Source organism: Eurytemora carolleeae, unplaced genomic scaffold, assembly GCF_000591075.1.
Source record: "Eurytemora carolleeae unplaced genomic scaffold, Eaff_2.0 scaffold221, whole genome shotgun sequence".
NCBI classification, from domain to species: Eukaryota; Metazoa; Arthropoda; class Copepoda; order Calanoida; family Temoridae; genus Eurytemora; species Eurytemora carolleeae.
In genome coordinates this window covers 221,129-247,135 of record NW_019396278.1, presented here as the reverse complement: position 1 = coordinate 247,135, position 26,007 = coordinate 221,129, and the positions used below count along the sequence as shown (strand labels likewise).

The following is a 26,007-nucleotide window of genomic DNA, read 5'->3' as shown; positions in this document are numbered from 1 at the left end:
TCAAACAGATAAAATGGCGCGATTGAGAACATAGTAATGAAGCGTTTGTCAATCTGAGTGAGGAAACAGCATGCGGAGGGATGAGAAGAGTGTCTTTACAACGCATTGGTGAGACTTGAACTCTTAGATTCAAGAAGTGTATTTACGAAATTAGTTCTGTGAAGTGAGTTGGGAAATCTGAGCTGCGTTTTAAAGTGGGCGGAAAAGTTAAACTCATTCTTCCATATTCAATCCGTCCTAATTAATTTAATGATTAATCAAGCCAGAAGTCAAAGGAAGTTACGTGCACATGCTGCTTCTTGTAATTCAACGCGGCAAGTGAACGTAACTGCCTTTAACTTATCGCTATCAGTGAAATGAAGTTGGAGGGGGGAGTGCAGAAGTCCTCTTTTGTTAATCACCGCCACCCAAACATGTTTTGTGGCATGCGCGCTACTCAATTGGTAATTACCGTAAAATATTGTTTTCAGAGATTTTAATTAAAAGCATTTTTAACACAGTTTTCAATATCAATCGGGGTTTCTTGGCATGTGGATTGACTTAAACTAAATTTTAAATTTGTTTGCAGATTGGATTGGTCAACAAAAACTGAGAAACAAGACATAGTTTATAAGTGCCGAATCTCGGATCTAATTTGACAATTTAATGACTGAATGTCATGATTGGAGTTAAGATATTAAAAGGTCGGGCTGTCTGTTTACTAAAAATTGTCTCACTGAGCCCAAAGTAATATTTATCTCCATTTAGAAGATATTTTTTAAAACCTTTACAGTGTTAAGATTTTTGTATTCGCCTACTCGAGTTCAACATCTGCAACAAAACTAACTACATACATAAAGAACAACAAATTTTGAAAAATTGGCCTCATCGCGCCCACTAGTGAAAATGAATTATTAAGTTCACTAATTATTTTAGCGTTTCGTTGCTAAATGAGGAGCGCGCATGCGCAAAAAGGTTCAAAAACGTATTCTTATTTCTGGCGCTTAATGTGGCATATTTTTAGATATATTTTGTAAACTGAGGAGTCAAAAATTCTTTTAATAATTCCCGGGATCAGATTTTATTAATTACGAGACACGGTTGAACTGCATAGACGCGGTCCAACCACTTTCTTTAGTTTGAACCGGCGCCCAAGATTTTATGTTGAACTACGTCTACACAGATCAGCTACTTCTTGTTCATTTAATCTGATCCCCGATTTATCATTTTAAAAGTTATTTTTCTGCACGTTGTAAATAACAGAACGTATAAAAAAATTACAACAATATTTTGGATAGAAGAACCTAACCATTTCAATATTTTGGATAGAAGAACCTAACCACTTCAATATTTTGGATAGAAGAACCTAACCACTTCAATATTTTGGATAGAAGAACCTAACCATTTCAATATTTTGAATAGCTTGAAAAAAAATAAGTCGTATTTTTCAGTTGTTCCAGTTTTTACATTCTTCTGTGGCATTCTATTTTCCTCTCTCTTCAATCAAAATCAGGTTTATTTTTTGTGCAAGCGGAATATGATTATGATTATCAAAACATCGCAATTTATCAAAATCAAGTTTTTCTTTGGGTAACTGCAATTTTTTATTAATAATTGGAAACCCCCACCCACTTGTCTTTAGGTTATTAAAGTCGGTTATATTTTTGTTAAAAGTTTACAAAAAGATTTTTAGAGTTTAATTAATTTTTTTATTTTTCTGTCACATTTTCTGATTTTCATAAAGATAATGAAATTCTCTTTCAGATTTCTGAGAGTTCGTCTGTATCCGAGATTAAACATGAATCTCTCAGAGGTATATACTATACACTATTCAACCTTCTCTTTTAAAAGGATTGTTTCCCTCTAAACAGCCCATTTTCGGGATTATGAACATAACTAGGTCGAATCTTACACTTTGTTTAACTGGGATTTTTGAAATATTCTTTTACAAAGAGAAATATATAATCTGTATATTGCGAGTTCTCCAACCTGGGGGGGGGGGGGGTCTTTCAAATCTTTCTCCTGATTCGGGCCCCCAGTCGTTAAATGAGATTTTGTAAGGGTAATGAATCCTTTTTTAAGTATTGAACGTAGTGAAAACTTATTTTTATTCATTTTGTTATATTAACTGTCATTGTTCTTTAAATGTTCTTGTTCTTTTCTATTTCTCGATCTTGCTCAAGGTTTTATTGTTTTTGTTCCTAGTTTATGTTCTAGGTTTGGTTCATGTTTATTTTTGTTATCTGGGTCTCTGTCTTTCTCTTAATTTTATTTTTATTCCAGGAGAAGAGGAGGGCAATGTTGATCTTCTTATCCTCATTGTATCTGCCCCGTTCAACACAGAGAAGCGGGCAGCGGTCAGGGAGACCTGGCTTTCACACAGGTCCGGTCATTGGGCATGAAAAAAAAGATCAATAAATGTTGTTGCGCTTTTGTTATTACATCGGGTTTTTTTTTCAAAATGTTGCCAGTTCGTGCATTTAATAAGTAAACTTGAAGCAAGTAGTTATTGAGTAATAAAGTTAATTTCTAGGAATATGCGAGGATTTTTTGTTGTTGGGATCCAAGGATTATCAAGAACAGAGTTGAAGGATCTAGGTGGGGTTTAATAATAAATTATTCTGAGTTACAGAAGTAGGATTAATTAGAAAATACCAATGAATGAAGGCTGTTCAAAAGACCACCCTATATTTCGATCCATTTTAAATAAAGAAATAAAGGATTCCACTAGAAGTTAGCATACAACATGACTAATGACTAATGCTTGCGCGGATTGGACTTGTCGGCTAGTATCAGTCTAAAAGGCGAACATTGTACATTAACAAATTCTACTAAAAATCATTCAGGCACGTACTTCAAATATTTCACAAAAATAGGGCAAAAGTCCAAGATATGTGACTCATATAGTATCCAAGTCAATGAAATCTGCCACAAAATATAGTTTATAAATTCTGCAACATTATTATTTTAATCCATAACATTTGCCACTAAGTCAGACACCTGTCAAAAATCTCAAGATGAACCCCTTTAGTGGGCGGCCCTAGGTCTCCAATCCCGGGAGGGGGGGGGGGGGATTTTAGATTGAACCTTTTTTCTTACTCTTATTCATTATTAATCTATGAAAGAGAATCGCTGGGGGTGTTCTGGCCCCCAGTCGACTTCACCCATCAGTACCCTCCCCCCCCCCATTCGATACGCATTTTATACACGCCTGGGAGACTCTGTTAAATCCGCTCAGGTTTTCTTCTATATTAATTATTTCTGAGGGCAAGCAAACACGGGTGTAGGGTTTCCGGGAACCTGAGTTTGCCTCAGGTTGACATTCTCAACCCACTCCCAGGGAACAAATGTTTTCGGGTTCAATTGGACAGTATACTCTCTGCTCAACATTTCTAAGGCAATATGTTCGTAGGTTTGTCTCTCGTTTGGTTGATTACATATTTTGGCTCCTCAAAAGGCAAATTCTCAATGTAAACAATATATGTTAAGCTCCTCAATAGGTTTATCCCTTCTTTGGTTGATTACATATTTAGGCTCCTCAAAAGACAAAGTCTCAATGTAAACAATATATGTTAAGCTCCTCAATAGGTTTATCCCTTCTTTGGTTGATTACATATTTAGGCTCCTCAAAAGACAAATTCTCAGTGTTTAACACCAGGACACTTTTTCCACTGCTTTCAGAATCTATTCTTTATTCTAATATTCTAATATTCTAATATTCTAATATTCTAATATTCTAATATTCTAATATTCTAATATTCTAATGCCTAGCATCATGTTCCCTGACATTGCCAAACCCAGAGTGACAGAATTGCTAATTCTTGAATCATCAACATGCCTTTGAAATGTAAACCACTTTCCAGGCTAAGGTTGAGTCTAGAGAGATCTGTGTTCCTGCTTCTCATCCAGTCGCCGTCGTAAACTAATCTCTTACATCCTCAGAATGAGGTCGTAAACTAATCTCTTGAGTACTCAGGATCAGGTCGTAAACTGATCTCTTGTGTCCTCAGGATCAGGTCGTAAACTAATCTCTTGTGTACTCAGGATCAGGTCGTAAACTAATCTCTTGTGTACTCAGGATCAGGTCGTAAACTAATCTCTAGTGTACTCAGGATCAGGTCGTAAACTAATCTCTTGTGTCCTCAGGATCAGGTCGTAAACTAATCTCTTATGTCCTCAGGATTAGGTTGTAAACTTTCTCTTAAATCCTCAGGATTAGGTCTTATACTACTCTCTTATGTCCTCAGGATCAGGTCGTAAACTAATCTCTAATGTCCTCAGGATCAGGTCTTATACTACTCTCTTATATCCTCAGGATTAGGTCGTAAACTTATCTCTTGTGTACTCAGAATCAGGTCGTAAACTAATATCTTGTGTCCTCAGGATCAGGTCGTAAACTTATCTCTAATGTCCTCAGGATTAGGTCGTAAACTAATCTCTTATGTCCTCAGGATTTGGTCGTAAACTAATATCTAATGTCCTTAGGATTAGGTCTTATACTAATCTCTTGTGTCCTCAGGATAAGGTCGTAAACTTATCTCTTATGTCCTCAGGATTAGGTCGTAAACTAATCTCTTATGTCCTCAGAATCAGGTCGTAAACTAATATCTAATGTCCTCAGGATTAGGTCGTAAACTAATCTCCTTTGTCATCGAATTAGTTCATTAACTAATCTCTAACGTAAGGAATAGTCGTAACTAATATCGTATTTGCTCAGGATTAGGTCATAAGCTAATCTGTTATATCCCTGTTCTTGCAAGGATTAGGTCGTAAACTAATCTCTTACATCCACAGGATTAGGTTTAAACTAATCTCTGCACCTCACCTTGCAAGGATTAGGTCGTAAACTTAACTCAAACATCCTCAGGATTCGGACGTAATCTAATCTTTGCACCTTTTCTTGTAAGGATTAGGACATAAATTAATCTCTGATTTCCTCAGGATTCAATCCTAAACCAATCTCTGTTCCTCTTCTTTTTAGGTTGTAAACTAATATCTGAACCTGTTCTTGTAAGGATTAGGTCTTAAACTAATCTCCTATATCCTCAGGATTAGGTCGTGAACTAATCTTTTATGTCCTCAGGATTAGACTGTAAACTAATCTCTGGCCCTCTTCTTTTAAGAATTCGGTCGTAAAATAATCTCAGGATTACGTCGTAAACTAATCTCTTACACCCACAGGATTAGGTTGTAAGCTAATCTCTTCACATCTTCTTGTAAGGATTAGGTCGTAAACTAATCTCAAGTCCACTATTCTAAGAAACATTGTATCCTACCCGGTAAGACTGGTTTACTGTTTCCTAAGGTGTAAAGTCGCATTAATAAGAAACAGCAGGGTTAACGCGTCAAGTCTTAGTTATCAATAAATACTCTCTAGCTTTGGACTAAATGATGGGGATTTAAAGGTCTAGTTAGAACAGGGGAGGGGAAGTGCACCCTGCTGCCTGGGCGGTCTGGGGGAGTTCACATTGGGACCTCTTGCGATTTCACTTCCTTATGATTACTTACTCCCCCTACATTAATTATCTCTAGAGGCTGAGAAGGTTGAATACGAGGACTTGATATTCCTGGATATGATGAGGGGCAGTGCACCCTGCTGCCTGGGCAGTCTGGGGGGCCCAAAATGGGGTCTCCTGTAGATTTCACTTCCTTATGATTACTTACTCCCCCTACATTAATTATCTCTAGAGGCTGAGAAGGTTGAATACGAGGACTTGATATTCCTGGATATGAAGGAAGAGTATTCTAGTCTAGCAGATAAGGTAAAAAGAAATAGAATCATTAAATTATTCATCAAAATATTTTTTTTATGTTTAACTTTGCATTACTTGCGAGTTTTTAAGATCAAGTATTAATATTTTACTTTTTATTTTTTCCCATGTAATTTTTTTCAAACTTAGGTTCTAAGAATGTTTGAGGTTGCCGCGGAAAGTTATGAATTTGATTTTGTGATGAAGGTTGATGATGATACCTTTATCAATCCCTATCTTTTAGGTTAGTTTTTTTCACTATATCAATAAAAAAGCGGTTTTTTTCTCATAATCTTTTTTGTTTAAGTGGCGCAAGGATGTTGATAATATCTTGTAAAGAATGATTATAAATCCCCCCTTTAATCTATTTAACGTTGATTTAAGTTGCAATTGTCCCATACGAAAGTAAAAAATGTTATTCCTTGATTTCAATTTTTTTCTAAGTGATAAGTTGTTTGTTTATTATGAAAAATTGTATTTTCTTAAAAGTTTTATAATAGAATTTGTTTTTGGAAACATTGTGATGTTACTTAAACATAATAATATATGCGAAGCTAAAGCAAAAAGAACTTTTTTCCTATTGTATGTCATGTAAACAATGGACTGCGTCAAGTTAAAATGTTTTTATATAAATGTTAAATCTACCAACCCACATTTTTTGTATAGATAATGAGCTTAAGAAACCTATGTACAAGAACCCTTTACTGTACTGGGGATTCTTTGATGGACGTGCTCCAGTTCTAAAACAGGTATTTTTTCCTTTTTTATTCTCAAATTTTTTTTCTTGTGTCTTCTTCAATAAAGTTTTTATTGATGAAATAATTGTTTTAACAAAGCAAATGCGTATCTTTACCAGTAATGCTCACATCTTGGGAATTTGTAAATTCATTTTTTTTTTGCTTCACATTTTCGGAAAATTTTTATTTTTTAAGCTGCGAAATGTTTAGTGTACGGTAAAATTCCTTATATTAAATCTAGTTTTACCCAGGGAAAATGGGCTGAAGTGAGTTACGACCTGTGTGACCGATATATACCCTATGCCCTGGGTGGAGGATATGGGTTGGGCTGGAGACTGGTTAAACATATTGCTAGGTTGGTTAATAATAATTTAATGTTGGATTGGTCTCATCTCAGATCGGAACTTTTGTGTGGATTTTTGTTACTCTTGAATGCTTGATCTAAATTTCAAATGTGGACACTTATAAATTTGAGGATTACAAGTTCTGACCTATATTTTTACAACAGAATGCTCAAAATTTGACTAATCAAATAATTTCGTTGAACTCTTATTGGTTAAGAAAGTTTTAGCATACAAAAAAATTGGAGACATTTTGTAATGTTTTTAGTTAAAAAAATAAAGGCATGCTCCAAATATATTTTTCACAAGACGGATCCTGGATCCGGATCTATAACATTTTAGGTCCTTGGGTTTGGATCCGGATCCGCAAACTTGCCGATCCACGAATACGAATCCAAGTGGCAAACAAGCAACCAAAATGTACAAAAAATCGTTCATTCACTGATGAGCAATTATTAAAACCTTCCAAATCTCTAATAAATATTCAGTTACTGGATTGTGCTCTATTTTTACATATGTAACAAATATACATATTTATAGACTTTATTGTACTAGATCTGCTGACATGTTAAAACTGTACAAGAACGAAGATGTAAGTGTTGGTACATGGCTGGCTGGTGTACAAGTTACCAGGGTACATGATGAAAGGTAAGTGTTGGTACATGGCTGGCTGGTGTACAGGTTACCAGGGTACATAGTGAATGGTAAGTGTTGTATATGGCTGGCTTGTGTACAGGTTACCAGAGTACATGATGAAAGGTAAGTGTTGGTACATGGCTGGCTGGTGTACAGGTTACCAGAGTACAAGATGAAAGGTAAGTGTTGTTATTGGTACATGGCTGGCTAGTGTACAGGTTACCAGGGTACATGATGAAAGGTAAGTGTTGGTGTGGTACATAGCTGGCTGGTGTACAGCTTACCAGGGTACATGATGAACGGTAAGTGTTGGTACATGGCTTGCTGGAGTACAGCTTACCAGAGTACATAATGAAAGGTAAGTGCTGGTCCATGACTGGCTGGTGTACAGGTTACGAGAGAGTACATGCTTAAAGGCAAGTGTTGGTACATGGCTGGCTGATGTACACTGTACAGGTTACCAGAGTACATGATGAAAGGTTTAGCTGGTGCACAGGTTACCAGGGTACATGATGAAAGGTAAGAAGAAGAAAAACAATCACCGTTACAAAACATTGAAGATATCGTTTCGCTGTTGTAGAGATTCATTGATCCATATTTATGTAATTTAATTGTGGTAACATTTTTCAAAATTTGTAATTTTTTTGGCAACTCATGAGATTATGATTCAAGATGAAAGTTTAGAAAGGACTTCAAACTGCGAACTGAAACTTAAATCTGATGCAAATTCCCAAATATTAATTTGATTTAAGGTTTGATACAGAATGGCAGAGTCGAGGTTGTTTGAACAACTTCCTGGTAATGCAGAATAGGTAAGCGTTAGATAATGACAATAATAGGAAATATTTCTATGCTTTGCGAGTTTATCTTGGATAGAATTTCTTGCGCTGCAGTCTGGTATGAGCATCCGGGACAAGAATAAAAATGCAGGGTTTGACTATTGGTTCACTTAGTGCTTCTTTAAATCCTTTACTTAAGTAACAGCTTGTTTACGTTGATCACAGGGACACATATAAATCAAATTAGTACCTATCAATGATCCGAATGTTGAGCTTAGAATCAGTCTGTCCAGTAGAGGCTTAGGAGTATACAGACAGAATAAACAGAACACGGGTGCTCCGGAGTGTGAGGTAGATGCGAGGATATTGAGTAGCAACGAGGTTTGATCCTAGCATAATTCTTCGTTAGAATAAATAATGTGAGACTTGTTAAGGTTTAAGATTTTAGGTTCAAAGGTTCAAAGGTTCATTTTACTAAAAGTTCTGCCACCTCGTCATTCCGCATTTGGTTTGGAGATACTCTGAACAAAGACGACATTTAATTCTGTAGAGATTTTACAAGTGAGGCCTGATAGCTAATTGACCTGACAGCAATTGAGGCTGGATAGCAAGTGTGGCGAGAGCAACTGAGGCCTGAGTGCAAGTGAGCAAGTGAATTGATAGCAAATGAGGGGATAGCAAGTGAGGCTGATAGCAAGTGAGTTGATAGCAAATGATCGTGCTCCGAACTCGCTAATTTTGAAAAACCGGTTTTTATTTTTCTGTACTATATCAAATAAAATAGTGGATTAAGAAAGAAATTAAAAGTGTCCACATTGGATATTCGGATGAAGCAGTCGGGATTAAAGGTATCCCATTCTAAAGTTCCCAGAGCTCTAGGTTGGTGGATATCGAGATCAATGCTTGATCTTCTCTTTTTCTTAATCTCCAGATTTAATAATGCATGTTCTCCTTTTATTATTTATTATTAATCTTCAAATTGTTTTACCGATCGGGATTAAGAATATCCCATTTAAAAGTTCCCCGCTCAGCTCAGATTGTTTTAGAAATCCTGATGAAATGCGGGAACTTTGGAGTAGAATATCCGGCGGGAAACAGCTGTGTAAACAGGAAAAGGTGGTCAGGTAAAGGACGCGGCCATTTTGTTAAAAGTTTACGATTTTTTTTCTGTCCAGTGCAGTGTCCACGATTTTTTTGCAAATTTGAAGTTAATATTTTTAGCTTTTTATATTTATAAACACTTCAAATGCCTATTTTTGTCTTCACTCCTGAAGGATGAGTTAAAATTGTATTATATTATATTATATAGAATTTTATATGTTTAGAAAATCCTACGCGTATAACTGGGAACTACCACCCTCACAGGAAATTGGAAACAGTACAATTAACACAAAGTTACTCTTTATTATTACATAAGAGAAAAAAGAAACTTATATAGATTACACTCATGCAATATTCAGTGCGGTGTCCGCTAGTTATACAATTTACCATTATATTTATTTAAAAAAGAAAAATATTAAAAATATTACACGTTCAAGTTTCCTATGCAATATTTAGTGCAGTGTCCGCTACTTACCATTTATCATTACATTTATTTTAAAGAGAAGCAACCTAAAAGATTACACGTCCTTAGTTTCCATTAATATTTAGTGCTGTGTCCGCTAGTTGTCTTTGTCCTACTTTGAACGTCCTGCTGAACTGAAGTGTGAATTGACGTCATAAAACACTTGTTATCTGAACCAGAAGTCCTGCAATAAAATGTCCTCCTGTCCTGGTGCTTACTTGTACAAAAGTTCTATTCTATGAATTTTTAAAATCTTTTATTTTTCATATGACTCATGTAGAATGAATGTTTTTTCTTATGTACACTTCAGGGTTTGTTGTGCTTTTCAGAAATTGTATATTTATTTATTAATGAAAAACGTTTAATATTTTCAGGTGAATAAAATGACTAAACTGGCTGTGATATTTGTATCTTTATGTATTTCTCTGGTTTTAGCCCAGGTACGTTATACTTATTACTTCAATACTTTTTGAGTAAATAAAAACTAAAAAAGTTATCTTTATTATAAAGTTTTGAAGCAAAGTTTCCTAAGATATCATGTGAATTATAACTTTTAAACAAAATAAGCACAACTGGGTTTCTATCTATTCGCAGTTGATCTTTTTCTCTATATTTATCTTTCTTTCTATTTTTCTGCACCCATCTACCTACTTACCTCTGTATCTTTATAGATATAAAATCTATCGATCTGTCTAGGATGAGTTTGTAGATATATATTGTGGAAATATGAACTGTTATGAAGTCCTGGGCCTCCCACGTGACACTACCAAGAAAGATATTGGCAAAAGTTACAGAAAACTTGCAGGAAAATGGCATCCAGACATGTTCAGGTAAATTTAAATATAAATCTTTGTAATTGTAAGATAGAGTTCTTACGTGTACTGTTTAAAAATGGCGGAGTTGTGTGTACTATTTTAATACAGAGCTAGGCAATTTTAGCAATATAATGAAGACGACTTTTATTTAAGTTTTATTTTTTAACTTGTTTTACTTGTTTAAATTGACAGCTTCTCTCTGTTTCTATGTTTTTATGTATCCATGCTGTTAAAAATCTTGATATAAATAAAAATAAAAATAAAAATCGAAAGTCGTTTTCATTATATTGATAAAATCGCCTACCTTTGTACTGCGGGGTTACGTGTTCTGTTTTATAATGGTGGATTTACGTGTACCATATTTTAATGACGGAGTTGCTGAACTTTTTTTAAGATGGCGGAGTTATGTGTACTTTTTTAAGATGGCGGAGTTATGTGTACTTTTTTTAAGATGGTGGAGTTATGTGTACTTTTTTAAGATAAGAGTTAATTTTACTAATCTATAATTGCGGTGGTGCTTGAACTATTTTAAGATGTCGGAGTTATGTGAACAAATATTAAATTTAGAAGAAGTTACATTCACTATATTATGATTGCAGAGTTACGTGTACTATTTTGTAATGGCGGAGTTACTTTTTAAGAATTTAAAATGGCGGTGTTATGTGTACTTTATGATGCGTACTATTTTATAATAGATGAGATGCTTAAACTATTTAAAGATTGCGAAGTTACGTGTACTTATTAATGATACGGATTTACTTGTACTATTTTATAATTGCGATGTTACATGTACTAAACTATGAGTGTCGGAGTGTACTATTTAGAATGACGGGATTGTGTGTACTGTGTTAAAATGTCTGATTTATGTGTAATATTTTAAAGGAATGAGGAGGATAAGGCGGAGGCGGAGAAGAAATTTATGCAGATTGCCACGGCGTATGAGACCCTGAGGGACGAGGAGAGTAGAACTGAATATGATTATATGTTGGAGCATCCAGAGGAGATGTGGAGAAACTACTACAGGTACACAACTATATACTTTTTACTCTGATACGAAGATCAAAGTCTCGAGCTAAAGTGACAAACAGAAATCAAAATGGTGGGGAAATACAAAAATCACTGGGGGGAAAACGGCTCAAAATGGCGATGAAAATTTAAATGCGAGGGGGGGGGAATTATGGACAAGCAACACAAAAAATGACGTTTGAATGATTTGGGGAAGGTTCTCTAAAATCACCTAATTTATTAAATTAGTTAGAAGCTGTATTTCTGAAAAATTACAATTTTACTTTACAGATACTACCGCCGACGTGTTGGTCCCAAGGTGGATGTCCGGCTAGTGTTAGCGGTCACAATATCCTTAATCTCAGCAGCACAGGGAAATCAAATTTTCATTTAATTAAATTATTTACATAAAAAAAAATAACCTTTTTAGTGATCAGGAAGGTTGGAAGGATCTATTTTCAGAGTCATATGTTTTTTCTGGTCGCAACAATAATTTTCAAGTCTTATGAAAATGATGATTTTCTGTTGATCAGTATTATTTCTCCTGGGCGAATTACAATGAAGCAATCAAATGTTTGGCCGCAGTTCCTAAATACAGAATTCAGGTGGATAATTATTCAAAATAAATATTTTCGTAAATGTGCATTGATGGTTGAAAATGGTCGCCAAGAAGCTTACAAAGTTATATTGCTTGCTTTGTCATGGGTTCTAAGCTACTAATTATTTATTAGATTGATCTGATAAATACTCAGAAATAGTCTTCTTTCGGTATCCTTGAGTGAACGTTCTACACGTAGATAAAACAGTATATAGATCGATTCTATCCAATAGGTCATGCAAATCGGTTTAATCTGTATATGCAGTACGCGGGGCATGTACATGTAGACCTCACATCAAACAATTGTTTTTAAATATCTGTCGTTTCATTGATTACACAAATTCAGATCACTCCATTCCTTTTTAAACTTATGTATCATAGTTGCAGAAAAATCATTCATATCAAAACAGTTGACAGAGCAATAACGCATGTTCAGTGTAGGAAGTTTTGAATCTATATATAAATTTGGCTTGTTTGTCTGTCTGTTTGTTTGTCTGTTTGTTTGTTTGTATCCATTAAACGTCAAAACGGCTGAACCGATCGGGCCCAAATTTTTTGTGGGACATCTAGGGAGCCCAGGGAAGGTTTATGAATCATCAAAATTTCAAATATTTGTCTCTATCAAAATTCGATCGTCATTAAATTTTTTAAAATTTTGAAAATCCGCGAATTTTTTTGTAAAAATCCGCGAATTATTTTTGTTTAGTTTTACGATGTACACAAAGAGAACATGTTTACAATTAATTTAGAAGATGGGCGCGAAGCGCCCTCTAAGGCTAGAAAGAAGGGCGCTAAGCGCCTTGAATTTCTAGTTGAAATAAATTTTAATAAACAAATATCGTACTGCAGTGCATTCCCCCACTCGAAGGTTTGTTGTAAACATCAATATAGTGGCTTAAACGTACTCTATTCTTACTACCGAACTATAGTTAGACCCGATTTCTCAAAGGGTCTAATCCATATCTAATCAAGCGCACATTGCCACCCCCTGATTTCACATAAATATCTGCCTCTTGTTTAGGCAACTGAGATTGCCAAGGCGGAGGGGTTGTTAAAGAAGGATAAAAAAGCAGATAGAGGAAAGTCAAAGGAAGAATTAAAAGAAGAAGAGGAAAATATAATCAGGTAGAAATATTGTTTCCAACCTCACAAGCAGACTACTTGGGATCTATTTCATTCTGACGCGGATCCGGATTCCTTGATCCGTCCTTAAAAAACCGGATCCGAATCCGAATACATTTCTTCCAGATTACTGATTCAAATTTTTAAATAAAAAAAATGCTCGCAATTTTATTTTAATTATGAATTTTTTAACAATCTTTTTTTAGTTAACAGTTAACATTTGAGGTTTTTTTTGCATAGGCGTACGTAGTAATAAGCACTGCAGTCAAAAGTTATCGGCTCTTTTGCTTTTTGTTGGCGTAAACTTAATATTGGGGGACTGGGGCAGAGAACAATAAAGATTACTGTTTAAGGAGTGTTGTAGCAGACAAGATGGACGTAAGAGGAGGTTATGCTAAACCAAATTATACAGATATCTTGTGGATTCAGCTTGTACTTTTACCTTACAGTACTGTCAGGTACATACATTGATCATTTTCATTGTTTACTTCTACTGTACAGTATAGTACATCATTCAACGGTGTACACTGTACATTTACCGCGCAGTACAGTATACTGGTGCAAAGTCTGGGATCTATAATTTAAACGTGTCATTAAAGTTACTCTAGGTACATAAACTTGTACATAAGCTGTGTTCTATATACCTGTACTCAAGGAACATGTACTGGTACATGAGCTGGGTATTATACCTGTATAGTGTATAATACTTGGTTCATGATGTGGCTTCATATACCTGTACTCAAGGTACATTTTCTGGTACATGAGCTGTGTTCTATATACCTGTACTCTAGGTACTGGTACATGAGCTATATTACTGTACTATAGGAACATATACTGGCACATGAACTATATACCTGTATCCTAGGTACATATACTGGTACATGAACTATATATCTGTACTCTCTAGGTACATATACTGGTACATGAACTATATATCTGTACTCTCTAGGTACATATGCTGGTACTTGAACTATATATATGTACTCTAGTTACATATACTGGTACATGAACTATATATCTGTGCTCTAGGTACATATACTGGTACGTGAACTACATATCTGTACTCTAGGTACATATACTGGTACATGAACTATATACTTGTATCCTAGGTACATATACTGGTACATGAACTATATACCTGTATCCTAGGTACATATACTGGTACATGAGCTGGGTGTGGAGGTTCTACATTAAGAAGGAAGAGTACGGTAGAGATGAACAACTCCATCTGATCAGGAAGCTGATGGGGGTCAGCCAGGGACAGTTTGATAATATGGAGGTAAAATATTTTATCACAAGCTTGGAAATCCAGCTTTACCTGGAAACCACGTTTTCCCAATAAACGTCAACCTACTCAACTTAGAACTTTAAACCCAAGCTTAGGCTGAGCAAATTCCTGTGGTTCTATCGTGATTACCAATCAAAACTTTAGGTAAATCGGTCAAGGGTTTCATGAGTTATGATCGGACATGCAAACAGACAAACAGAATTTATATATAGAAGATACATAATATAGTCATCCCACGCTTTATAAGTTATTTTTGTTACATTTTTTATTACAGATTTGTTTACTTAACTAAAGACCAACAAATTGTGTTTACCCTTGAACCCGTAATATTTATCAAATTTTTAGAAGGTCCGGACTTAAACATTTAAGGAGGGCCGAGGGCAAAACTTTTTTTCTCCCCTTGATTACATCCTGTATACGCCCCTGTCCTGATGTTTTATTGTAAAGGAGGATGAAGTGGAAGATATGCTTGAGAAAGAATTGTGGAAACCAGATAATTTCAAGGAATACAAAACTAAGAAGGATGCAGAGATGAGGGTTAAAATGGCGGAGAGTGGCAGGTACAATCCCCCCCCCCCCCCGTCATCCTTTTTTACAATTTAAATGATATGAAAATGACGAGCAAAATTCTCGCTTTATGTTTATAGATATTCGTTATTTACATCAATTTTTAGCTTTAGTTTATTCTTTTCAAAACAGTCTGTTTTAAATTTTATTTAAAACTATTTGCACGACATCAAATGTACTTTGGTATAATGTATTGCTATCATGTCGTCTTCCTATTCCTTTACTTTCTGGTTCTCATTGTATCTTGTTTGGTTATAATATTGATTAATTGATTTATTTACGTTTAGGTACAAGCAGTATCGGCGGTACATGAAGAACCACGGCGGGGACAGAATGACGTTTGACGATTCATAAATTTTTGTTATTATTTATCTTTTAAACAAATTTTACACATTTTCCTTGTTTTAGATTTATTCACATTTCTTGTTACTTGTAAAATAAACAATTATCTAACGTTTAGATATTTCTAGCCTTTAAACTTATCTCGGATAATCAGGGGTACTCTTTAAATTAAAAATGCGATTAAATTACGTTAGTTTAGTTCCTTTTTTAACTTATCTATTCACTTGTTAAAAAGTATTTCTCTGTTGAATAAACAAAATGCTGAATGGAGTGAGTTTTTACTCTCTTTGATATAAAAACACATTGTCACGGAACCTTCTCTTCAGAATTTAATTCAATTTATGTCGACTGTCGAACAGAACACAAAGAAAGGATTGAGAGTAAGGGAGTCTTCCAAACTAAAATTTTTATTGGAAGCAAATTTATTATACTTTTTGGTAGTTTGGTACCAAACCCTAAGTTTATGGAAAATTCGCGATCAGTGGATACCCATAATTCGCTAACTCGAGATTTTAGTTACATTATATGTATAAAGCTAGAGGCCAAATTTAAAGAATTTGAGCCGCGGCTTAAATTTGAGACGCGGCTTAAGAATAGTTGGTTCCTCTTAAAATTGTATTTAATGTTTCAACATTTAAGTCGCCGCTAAATTGAAACCGGTTCTTGGTGGATTTGAGACGCGGCTCAAATTCATTAAATTCGGACTGAAAAACCTGGTTCCAACCAAATTGGCCTTGTCATAAGATAGATGATAGAAAATTGCTTAACATTTGAATTTTATATCTTAAGAACACCTATTATCAAGAACACGAATTATTTAGATTTGTTATTAATTAAAGAACATTTGTGCATTTACTTCAAATATATCATTATAAGCGCGCACACAATGGTTTAGGTAAAAACTTCAAAATAAAAAATTCCAAAACTTCAAATCTTCTATATTTTGATGTACTTTGCTTGTCTGTTTGGGTGTCTGTTTGTTTGTTTGTTTATATCTTCTAAACGTCAAACGTTTTTTTTAAAAATAGCGAACTTTCTGTTTGTTTTTTGTTTTACAATGTATACGAAGACACATGTATACACATTTTTTATTCACTTTTTGTTATCAAAGTTTACTAGAAAGCTTATACATGTCATCTTTTATAGGTATATAATTATTCTTTTCAAAGTTAGACTAGTTGATCTAACAGAATTGAAAGTTTGAAATATCAAATCAACGGGTTGCAAAGAAAGATATAGGGATAAAAAATAGAGTTTTTGACAAAAACCTATTTCCTTTGTCAATAATATTCAATGTTTTGTACGAATCAAAATGAAAATAAAAAATCTGAGAAAATGTCATGGGTACAATACAAATGTATTCATAAATCAGTTCAGGAAAAAACCAAAGATTTCTCCAGGCAGTTGAATAAAATAGCTTTACATTGAAACCTTAAGTTTTAGCTGTATACGTTACATACAGGGTGTCCCACATCATATTAGACCGTTAATGGGTTATAAATTACGATTTTCGGGACTAATCAGAAAATTTAAGAATAATGAATCAAATTAAATAATTGAATAAGGCTAATATAAAAAAAACTCTTGCAGAACATGATAAGGTTTTCGAGTATTATGTCCGTATTTTGGCGTTAAAACTTGGAGATGATCTAATATGATATGGTACGTTCTGTAGATCAGAAAAATATGTTTACAATGGGTTTACTTTCTCGGCCATGTAAAACTTGATTAAACAAAAATTATTACAACTGCTAATTACAGATTCATGCATCTTTATAGATAATTTGAATAAAGAATCCTGGCTGTGAATACTTGTGTGGGTTGGAATCCTGGTACATGCAAATAAGTAGTTTTCCTTCTGCCAGCGACCTTAACTGTTCTTCCCTTACACATCCTATCCAGCATATCACCCCGTTCATCCTTCTCTTATGGGGGATTAATGCCTTTTGAATTTCTTCAATGGATGTGTTTGCATTTCTAAATTCTATTGGAGGCTCTTGGTTCTTTTTCTTGAGCGCTTCAATGAGTAGTTTCCTTGGTGTATGCCCTAGTGTATCAATGACAAAAATATATTCCTTTGCCCTTTCCAGCAATAACTCTACTATTCTGGAGTAGAGAAGGGGATCCTTGACAGACCCTTCTAAACGTTTATGCTCAGTGTCTGGATATTCTCTAAATGGAATACCTTCCTTCAGTGATGCAACTATTAAATTTGTTGATGCTCGTAGAAGTCTTGAGTCAACATCATCGTACCGGTCATCTATATAGACTAGCAAAGTTGTGCATTCTACTCCCCTCATACACTTGTAGTTAGTAATCAGACATCCTTCTTCAGCTGGCAGAAACTCATTCAGAATATTCTCATCATCTTTCTTCAGATACTCATATACTTGAATGTCTAGTTTCTTTAGTTCAGCTTTAACCTTGAGACAATCAATTCCATCAATATTATCGGAATTAGGAATTAAAACGAACTTCTTGCCCTTCTCGCAAACCTTTGCCATTGTATCAGCATAAAAGTTTTCTCCAGAGTTATTGATGTAAAAAGGTGAAGGTCCTAGAACTGCAGTAGTTTTCCTTTCAGAAGAATTTAGTTTCTCTTGCATAGCTTGGTCATATTCAACAATTACTTCTGTATTTCTCATCACAGTATTAAGTTGTATACAGGTGTATCCTTGAATGTTTTCTAAACTTGCTATGCATATTTTGCAATGCGGATGAAGAGATATCAGTAAATTCGACTTCACTGTCTTAGACAGGGAATTAGTTACAGACAATAGGATGTCCATGTTCATATTCTTTTTCTGTTGAATATATGTTTTCATCATGCTGTCTCCAAACTCGTCAATTAATACAGCTGATATTTTTTCCTTCCCCTCCTGCATTTCTTTGATGAACTGATTAAGCACTGAGTAAAAGTCTGCCTCTGTAACAGCAACATTCTGTTTCTTGCATATCTCTTGGGCACTGTAAAATATGCATCTGACCCTTTCTTGTTCAGTATTCTCTTGCTCACTGTTCTTTGGACCAATCTTCTCTTGATCACTATTCTTTGGATCAATCTTCTCTTGATCACTATTCTTTGGATCAATCTTCTCTTGATCACTATTCTTTGGATCAATCTTCTCTTGATCACTATTCTTTGGATCAATCTTCTCTTGATCACTATTCTTTGGATCAATCTTCTCTTGATCACTATTCTTTGGATCAATCTTCTCTTGATCACTATTCTTTGGATCAATCTTCTCTTGATCACTATTCTTTGGATCAATCTTCTCTTGATCACTATTCTTTGGATCAATCTTCTCTTGATCACTATTCTTTGGATCAATCTTCTCTTGATCACTATTCTTTGGATCAATCTTCTCTTGATCACTATTCTCTGGATCAATCTTCTCTTGATCACTATTCTCTAGATCAATCTTCTCTTGATCACTATTCTTTGGATCAATCTTCTCTTGATCACTATTCTTTGGATAAATCTTCTCTTGATCACTAATCTTTGAATCAATCTTCTCTTGATCACTATTCTCTGAATCAATCTTCTCTTGATCATTCTCTTTTTGATCATCGTTCTCTCGCAGAATCTTCTGTCTCATCATCAATTCATAAATAGTGGATACTTTTTCCCAGGGCAGCAGACAGGATATAACAAGAACCTTTTCTCCCCTTTCCAATAAAATCTTTAGTTTTTCCAACACTATCAACGTCTTTCCCGAGCCAAAGGTTCCAGATAAGATACATTTTTCTTCCGCACAATGGTCACGGAACCTTAGTTGGTCCTTGTTCCAGAAAATCAGGGTTTCCATGGGATCTCTTTTATATTTTTTTGTAATTTCGGTATCACCTGGACCTATAAACGAGTCACCTATAACTAATTGTTTCTTGGCCTCTACTCCCAGTTTCTGAGCTGGAGATGAAAGTGAAAGTGAAAGTTTAGAATCAGTTTTTAAGTTAGCACAGTGTGCTGATGCTAATAAAACTTGAACTAGCTTCTTGTATGACTCATCAATACACTTCTTTGGCTCTTTATCCAAACCAAGCTGTTCTTCCAGGCTTTTCTTTATGTTGGCCTTTGTAATAATATGCAAACCAGGGCTACATACCTAAACAATGGTGTTTAAATTATTTGTTTACCTTATCTATTGCAAATTGCAATTTAAAAGTAACAATATTCAGACGTTTTGTTGATTTCAAAAAAATAAACTAATTTTAAATTTTAGTTACAGTGAATCCCAGATATATGATTACATAGCAAGACTTTTTTATAATGTCATATTCTTAACATATTTAAGATCAAATGCCGCGTAAAAACGAGTTTAATATATTAATTGCTTTCCTTCATATTTTGGGGCATATTTACCTTGAATTAAAAATAAAAAGAATTATCAAAAAACTTATGACTCTACAATGATGTTGGGATATATTTTCATAAATCTTATTCAACCCCTTGAAGCTTCGAACATCTCAGCAGCTTCCTTTTTGTGCAGACCAACGATAAAGCATAACAGCTGTCATACATTTTTAAATAAATTTCAAGACGACATTTCATGCGCTCTTGCTTTGTATTCATGTATTTGGGATAAAATTATATAAAAAATATTAAAAAGAAAGATATTACAAGCCAAAATTTTTTAAGAATTTCATGATTTAAAAATAATTCTTTCTCCGATGAACTTATTGAACATTCCTCTATCGTAGCCATGCAATAGTGCTGTTGTCTGGGAGAGGCCAAGTTCCAAGCATTCCAAAATATCTATTTCAGCCAGCTTACCTTCGATAGTACTTATTCTTTCTGGAATTGTTGCTGAAATCTCCAATTGTTTGTACAAATCTTCTGAAATATTTCTAAGGTCCTCTTCGCACCAAATCATCAGTGTTTCCAATTCTTGTGGAATATCTATGTTGTCCTTTTTCCATTTACTCCATTTTTTTCTCAAATATATTGGAATACCTTTCAAATTATTAAATGCATCTACTGGGAACGGTATCACTTTATTGTTCGTGCACCACTCCTTTAGTTCTTCTGAAATATTCTTTTCCATTTGCCACCGCTCCAATGGTTTCAATACCTCTTCAGCATTATCTGGCCTCCCCTCTTTCCATTGAACCAATTGATTGTGTATCTCTTTTGCAATGTCTTTTCTTTTCTTCTGCCACTGGTCTAATTTTTCTCCGAATTCTTTGGTGAATTTTATGGTAATCTTTTCATCTTTCCAACGAGTCAATTGTACTTTTAGCTTTTCTGGGTTATCTATCCTTTCCTTAGGATATCTTAGACTAGTTGTGCTCCAATCTCCTTGATAATATTCTTCGGTAAAACTATCTGCAGCCTTAAGAAGTGTCACATTCTTTAATATTTTTCCTCCTCCAAGCTCAACATTCACTTTTGTACGTTCTATAAGTGGCAGTGCTAAGGTTTCAAAAATGTTCAATGCATATTTTTAGTTTATTATATTATAATTGTCATCTGTAATATTTAGAACAGGATACTAATAACCCTCACACCTTTTATGAATCATAACAGAATAGAGGAACTAGAGGGCAGTACACTCCAGGATCTTATACAGGATAGACGTTAGAGCTTAGCCCCCTTACTTGTACTTTTACTTCATTGACAGCTCTCAGGATGATATGAATGCGAAAATATTTTCGCGAAATACGAAAATTTTGTTAAAACCATTAACAACAACAATTAATTGCTCAGAAGAATTTGTGGAATTCTCTGCTCTTCAATATTTGAAGTTTTATTATGTCATATAAATAATTTCTCTTACTTTACTTTAATAAATGTTTGATAAAGAGAATTTGATTTCATTTAAGTTTCTGTCTGTCTGTCCACAATACATACGTTCAATTTTCGCATTATTTTTTTTCGTGAAATTTTTGCATTATTTTCATCGCGAAATTTTCACATTTAACCGCGAAATTTTGCGAAAAAAGCGAAAATTTTTGCATTTTTAGTGAGCGAAAGAAATGCGAGAATGAAGCAAAATGATCGCGTAAAAAAAAATTTCGCGAAACGATTTTTCCCTAAATCTAAATGAAACACTTAAAAGTTTATAAAGGAATTGAGTCTTTGCCACAAAAGCTGATTTTCTAATCCCTATATCTTTGCAACCCAATTTTGAACACCATAGATATTTCATACTATGAAATCTGTTAGAATAATTAATCTAAGTTTAAAATATTTAAGGTCCAAACCATAAGGCTACTAAAATATAGGAATTAGAAAATGTTTGTTTGGAACAAAGACTCAATTCCTTTTTATTTTACCTTTTCATCAGTTTTAATATAATTTACTGTTTCAAAAATCTTCTGAAAATGCCCATCTTGTAAAAGTTAAAAAATTCTTCCTTAATTCAATGTCGATGAAACTGATTTTTAAAATATTTCATATTAGCAAAAAAAGTGTACCAAATACAAAACAGAAACATCCCATAAAAAATAGAAACCGTGTACCACATAAAAAACATATTTATATTTTTTTTTAAATTATCAATGGGATGTTTATAGTATTTAACTGCAGTCTGCGTGGCAATAAAATTGATGAGTTTGCAGCAAAACTTGTTGATACATTTACGAATTTTCCAAAAACGTAAATTTTAATTACTTTTAGACCAGTATTTGGGATGCCGCCCTCGGTCTCAAATTTAAGTTCCGCTGAATATCTCTTAATTCTGCTAAAAGGGTTCCTTTCTTATACATTTTTTATCCATAACCCGGTGTCTATTAAAGATAGTGTCCAAACATTAAAAGAATTAAGGTTGTTCTTAATTTTATCACTGACAAAAAATATCAACAAAAACAATATTGTTTAAAGGGACTGCAGACATAATTTTAAGTGTTCTCCCATTTAGAGAGAGACATGTCCGATTCACAAAAGTACCATATCAAAGGTTTAAACTACCAGACTGCAAAGAAAAAGGTATTCAAATTTGAGTTTGTGGCAAAACTCTATTCCTTTGTCTGTCTGTTTGCACCCAATAAACGTTAAAATGGCTGAACCGATCGGGCCCAAGTTTTAAGTGGCGGCTCACATGACCCTATTCTAAATTCAATTTTGGAAATTGAATGAGCCGAAAAATGTACGGTTTCTATTCCGTAATTCGGAGAATTTCCAGACCGATATTCCAGAAAAGAATTGAGTCTTTGCCACAAACTAATCCCTATATCTTTGCAATAGACCTTTAATATTTTAAATTTAGATAATTTATGTTAACAAATGTCATAGCGAGACATATCTAAGGTCTATGACATTGGTTTGCAGAAATAAAAGGATTTGGACATTAGAATGTGTGGCAAAGACTAAATTCCTTAAAGGAAAATGAGTGGGGCGTGATCAGGGAATAGGAATAAAGGGAAAGGATATGGCGCTGGTCTGGCATGAGAAAGCCAGTTGCACTGCTTTGCAGACCAGTACTTTAAACTGACACACACTCTTCTGGTACAGACACACAACATGACTACAGTCAAGGAAATTGTAGAACAATGTCGTCGATTATAATTAAACTGGAATAACGAGTAGTTTATTGTAAACTTTAATCAAATTATATTCTTTGCATGAAAATTTGGCTTTATAGTGTTGACTTAAATATATAAATAATATACTACATGTATATTAAACTTATTTTAAAGTAAACAATTAACAATAAACAAATGTACTCTCCTAGACTGTACAAATACCGAGATTTTTACGTACTGTATAAACCTACAGTACACACCTTCGGTACTTTAAACTGACACACACTCTTTTGGTACAGACACACACACATGACGTTTCCGCCCCCTGGGCGTGATGTGCCCGAAAAGCATAGTTTAATGTAAAGAAACATTAAACATGGATAACTTAACCTCATTGTTGTAAGATAAAGGTTTTAGTTGCAGTACAGTTGTGTTTTGATTTATAAAGTTAATAGAGCCATGTCAAATTCGAAGAATATAGATTTAGTGTAAACATGAAATCATTCAACACACACTGTGATCTTGCCAGGGTACATTTGTTGCATAAAACGTGCCGGGTCGACTCTACATTGGGTATAGCTTGCCTGGGCAGTACAACTTAATGCATATACAGTATACGTGTTGTACCAGCACGGATCATGCAACTTTTAGACTGGGGTGAAGTAGACGTGACGGTGAATGTTGTGTAAGTATTTTATAGTATAGCTAGAGAATAATGGTATCATTTTTTCATCTATTTTTGTTGTCTATATAATAAAACAAGACATGCATATATACGTTCCTTATAGCCAGCCAAATGATTGGACTGAATGGGCTAACATTTTTTGAGGGAACCCTTGAGTACCCCGGGGGTAACATAGGCTAAAAAATTAGATTTTTCTTTATGAATTAGATTTAATTAAAAAGTTTTTTAAAATTCCATAGGCAACACTAAGCACTTCAGCTAGTATACAAGAAGAGAAAATGCTGAAAGATTGAGCAACAATTAAAGTATACAAGAAGAGAAAATGCTGAAAGATTAAGCAACAATTAAAAGTTAGAAAAGAAGATTAGCGCGAAGCGCCCACAAAGCTTATAATATACATCCCTGTACAGAGTGTCTCTAAAACCGATCTAAAACCCCAGTAGTTGATGCCAGAGTAACAGAATCTTATTCTGAACCGATTTTTGTTTCTCTGATTTTTAAATTATCTTTAAAAATGTCCGATCTATTGTGACACACATTTCTGTTTAAAGTTTAAAGTAAAAAAGTTTGAGAAATCCTCTGATCCATTATAGTTTTTGAACCTCGTTTTTCAACCGAGTTTTTTAAAAAACATTCATAAGCTTAAAAGTTTCAATCTAATGATACAATCAAAAAATCTGTTAAATGTATCAACAAATTGTTTTCTCTAATAAATTGTTAAGATCAAGTGATTACAAAAATTCAACTGTTAATGTCATTTGCTACAAATATGATAAAGGTTTTTGTTTGCACCACCATATAATGGGACAAATATTAAACATACATTAAATTTTCTATCAACATTTTACAAGGTTTTTGGTCGGTCTAATAGCTAATTTGAATGTAAAAAAAAACGAAAATCAATCAGAATTAAGGCATGGCATCAACTACTGTTTTGAGGGACACTCTGTATACAGGGGACATTAGTTCCAAAACTAACACTTGGCCCATTTCTAACACTGTGTGTTAGAAATAGGCACAAATTGAAAGACTGGCTTTTTGTGATCCCGGCCCATATCCAGAGTAAAAGTCGATAATAAAAACTATAACCAACATTTTATTAAACATGACGAGGACAACAATTCCCAATTTTAAATCTTTTTAAAATCAAAATTATAATAGGAGTTCTTTTAAGATTAAAGCTCTTGAGCGTTTTCAAGACAATGTTAGGTTTTCCATGTTCGAACATATCCTGAATTTAAAACATTGTCGCGTTTTCGAGACAAAACCACTTTCCCGTTTTTGAGTATAATCCACAATTCAAAACAAAACTCACTTTCATAACTATACAAAATAAATCACTAAAAACAAAAATTATTTTATGAGGACTTCTGAATTATTTTAGAATCTAAGTTTCCACATTTTATCTGTTAAATTAGAGAATATGGATGATTTATTTTCAAGCATTTTAAACAAACAGTTTCCCGCAATTCTAGTTAAATATATATTGTAAGAACAAATGATATTAATATTTTAGTTTCTAAATGCTGTAAGGATTTTTAAATTATAAAGGAAAAGTTTGTTTTTATTTTTAATTTTTTTATATTTTACCTTATCAAAAAATCTTGTTTTGTTTCATAAGTGCGTAAATACTTGAAATTGACATTGATATGAATTCCGGTAATTGTCTCAAAACCAGGATATGTTCCGAAAACGCGACATGAGCTGAAATACGGTAATTGTTTCAAAATAGGGATATGTTCGAAAATGAAATCAAGAATCCTCAAAAACTTATTCTCACACCTTATTATTAGTTTAAAATTAACATTTATTGTTTCAATAAATAGTTTTAGCCATATTAATATATGGTGTAATTTTGTTCTACTCGTCTTGGATTTAAAGATATATACTCTTGAAAAAGATAACTTTGTGGATTTGACCCATTTCTAACTCTCAGTGTTAGAAATGGGCCAAGTGTTAGTTTTGGAACTAATATCCCCTGGTATAGTGTATATGTGTATTATATTATGCATAGATGGTTAAAAAGACAAAATTCAAGAAATCATAATATCTAAATCTTATCTAACCTGTCAATAAACATGTTGCTGAAATATTTCCGTGTTTCTCATCCAATCATCACGCAATCCTTTATAAAATAAAATAAAAATCTTTATTCAGTAAAAACTATTTCAGAGATAAACAAGGATTTCAGTAATTTTCAATCTTTACTCACCTGCCTCTATACTTGAGTATGTTTCCAACTTTAATTCATTCTCGCTCATTACAGGACAATTCTAATCATTTTCAAAAATATTCATTTTTTGTCGAAAAATATTTATATATTTATTAAAAACTT

At 33.8% G+C, this 26,007-nt stretch overlaps 2 protein-coding genes across 3 annotated transcripts; both read left to right on the top strand.

Moving 5' to 3' along the window:
- The first annotated feature begins 17 nt into the window (after window positions 1–17).
- On the top strand, window positions 18–10,160 carry LOC111700018 (beta-1,3-galactosyltransferase 6-like). Of its 2 annotated transcripts, none has more exons than XM_023470827.1 (14): window positions 18–108; window positions 1,431–1,492; window positions 1,744–1,792; window positions 2,263–2,362; window positions 2,752–2,825; window positions 5,668–5,741; window positions 5,880–5,973; window positions 6,396–6,478; window positions 6,718–6,821; window positions 7,363–7,455; window positions 8,196–8,255; window positions 9,269–9,346; window positions 9,548–9,587; window positions 9,873–10,160. In XM_023470827.1, the coding sequence occupies exons 1-14, from the start codon at window positions 81–83 to the stop codon at window positions 9,885–9,887; spliced, it is 954 nt and encodes a 317-aa protein (XP_023326595.1). In that variant the 5' UTR covers window positions 18–80; the 3' UTR covers window positions 9,888–10,160. The 2 variants fall into 2 exon arrangements, with proteins under 2 accessions (XP_023326595.1, XP_023326596.1); XM_023470828.1 differs by lacking the exon at window positions 2,752–2,825 and adding an exon at window positions 2,513–2,577.
- LOC111700017 (dnaJ homolog subfamily C member 25 homolog) lies at window positions 10,139–15,640 on the top strand. Its single transcript, XM_023470825.1, has 10 exons — window positions 10,139–10,226; window positions 10,483–10,616; window positions 11,484–11,624; window positions 11,898–11,979; window positions 12,140–12,211; window positions 13,226–13,329; window positions 13,680–13,784; window positions 14,476–14,605; window positions 15,062–15,174; window positions 15,469–15,640. The coding sequence occupies exons 1-10, from the start codon at window positions 10,170–10,172 to the stop codon at window positions 15,533–15,535; spliced, it is 1,005 nt and encodes a 334-aa protein (XP_023326593.1). The 5' UTR covers window positions 10,139–10,169; the 3' UTR covers window positions 15,536–15,640.
- The last annotated feature ends 10,367 nt before the right edge of the window (window positions 15,641–26,007 follow it).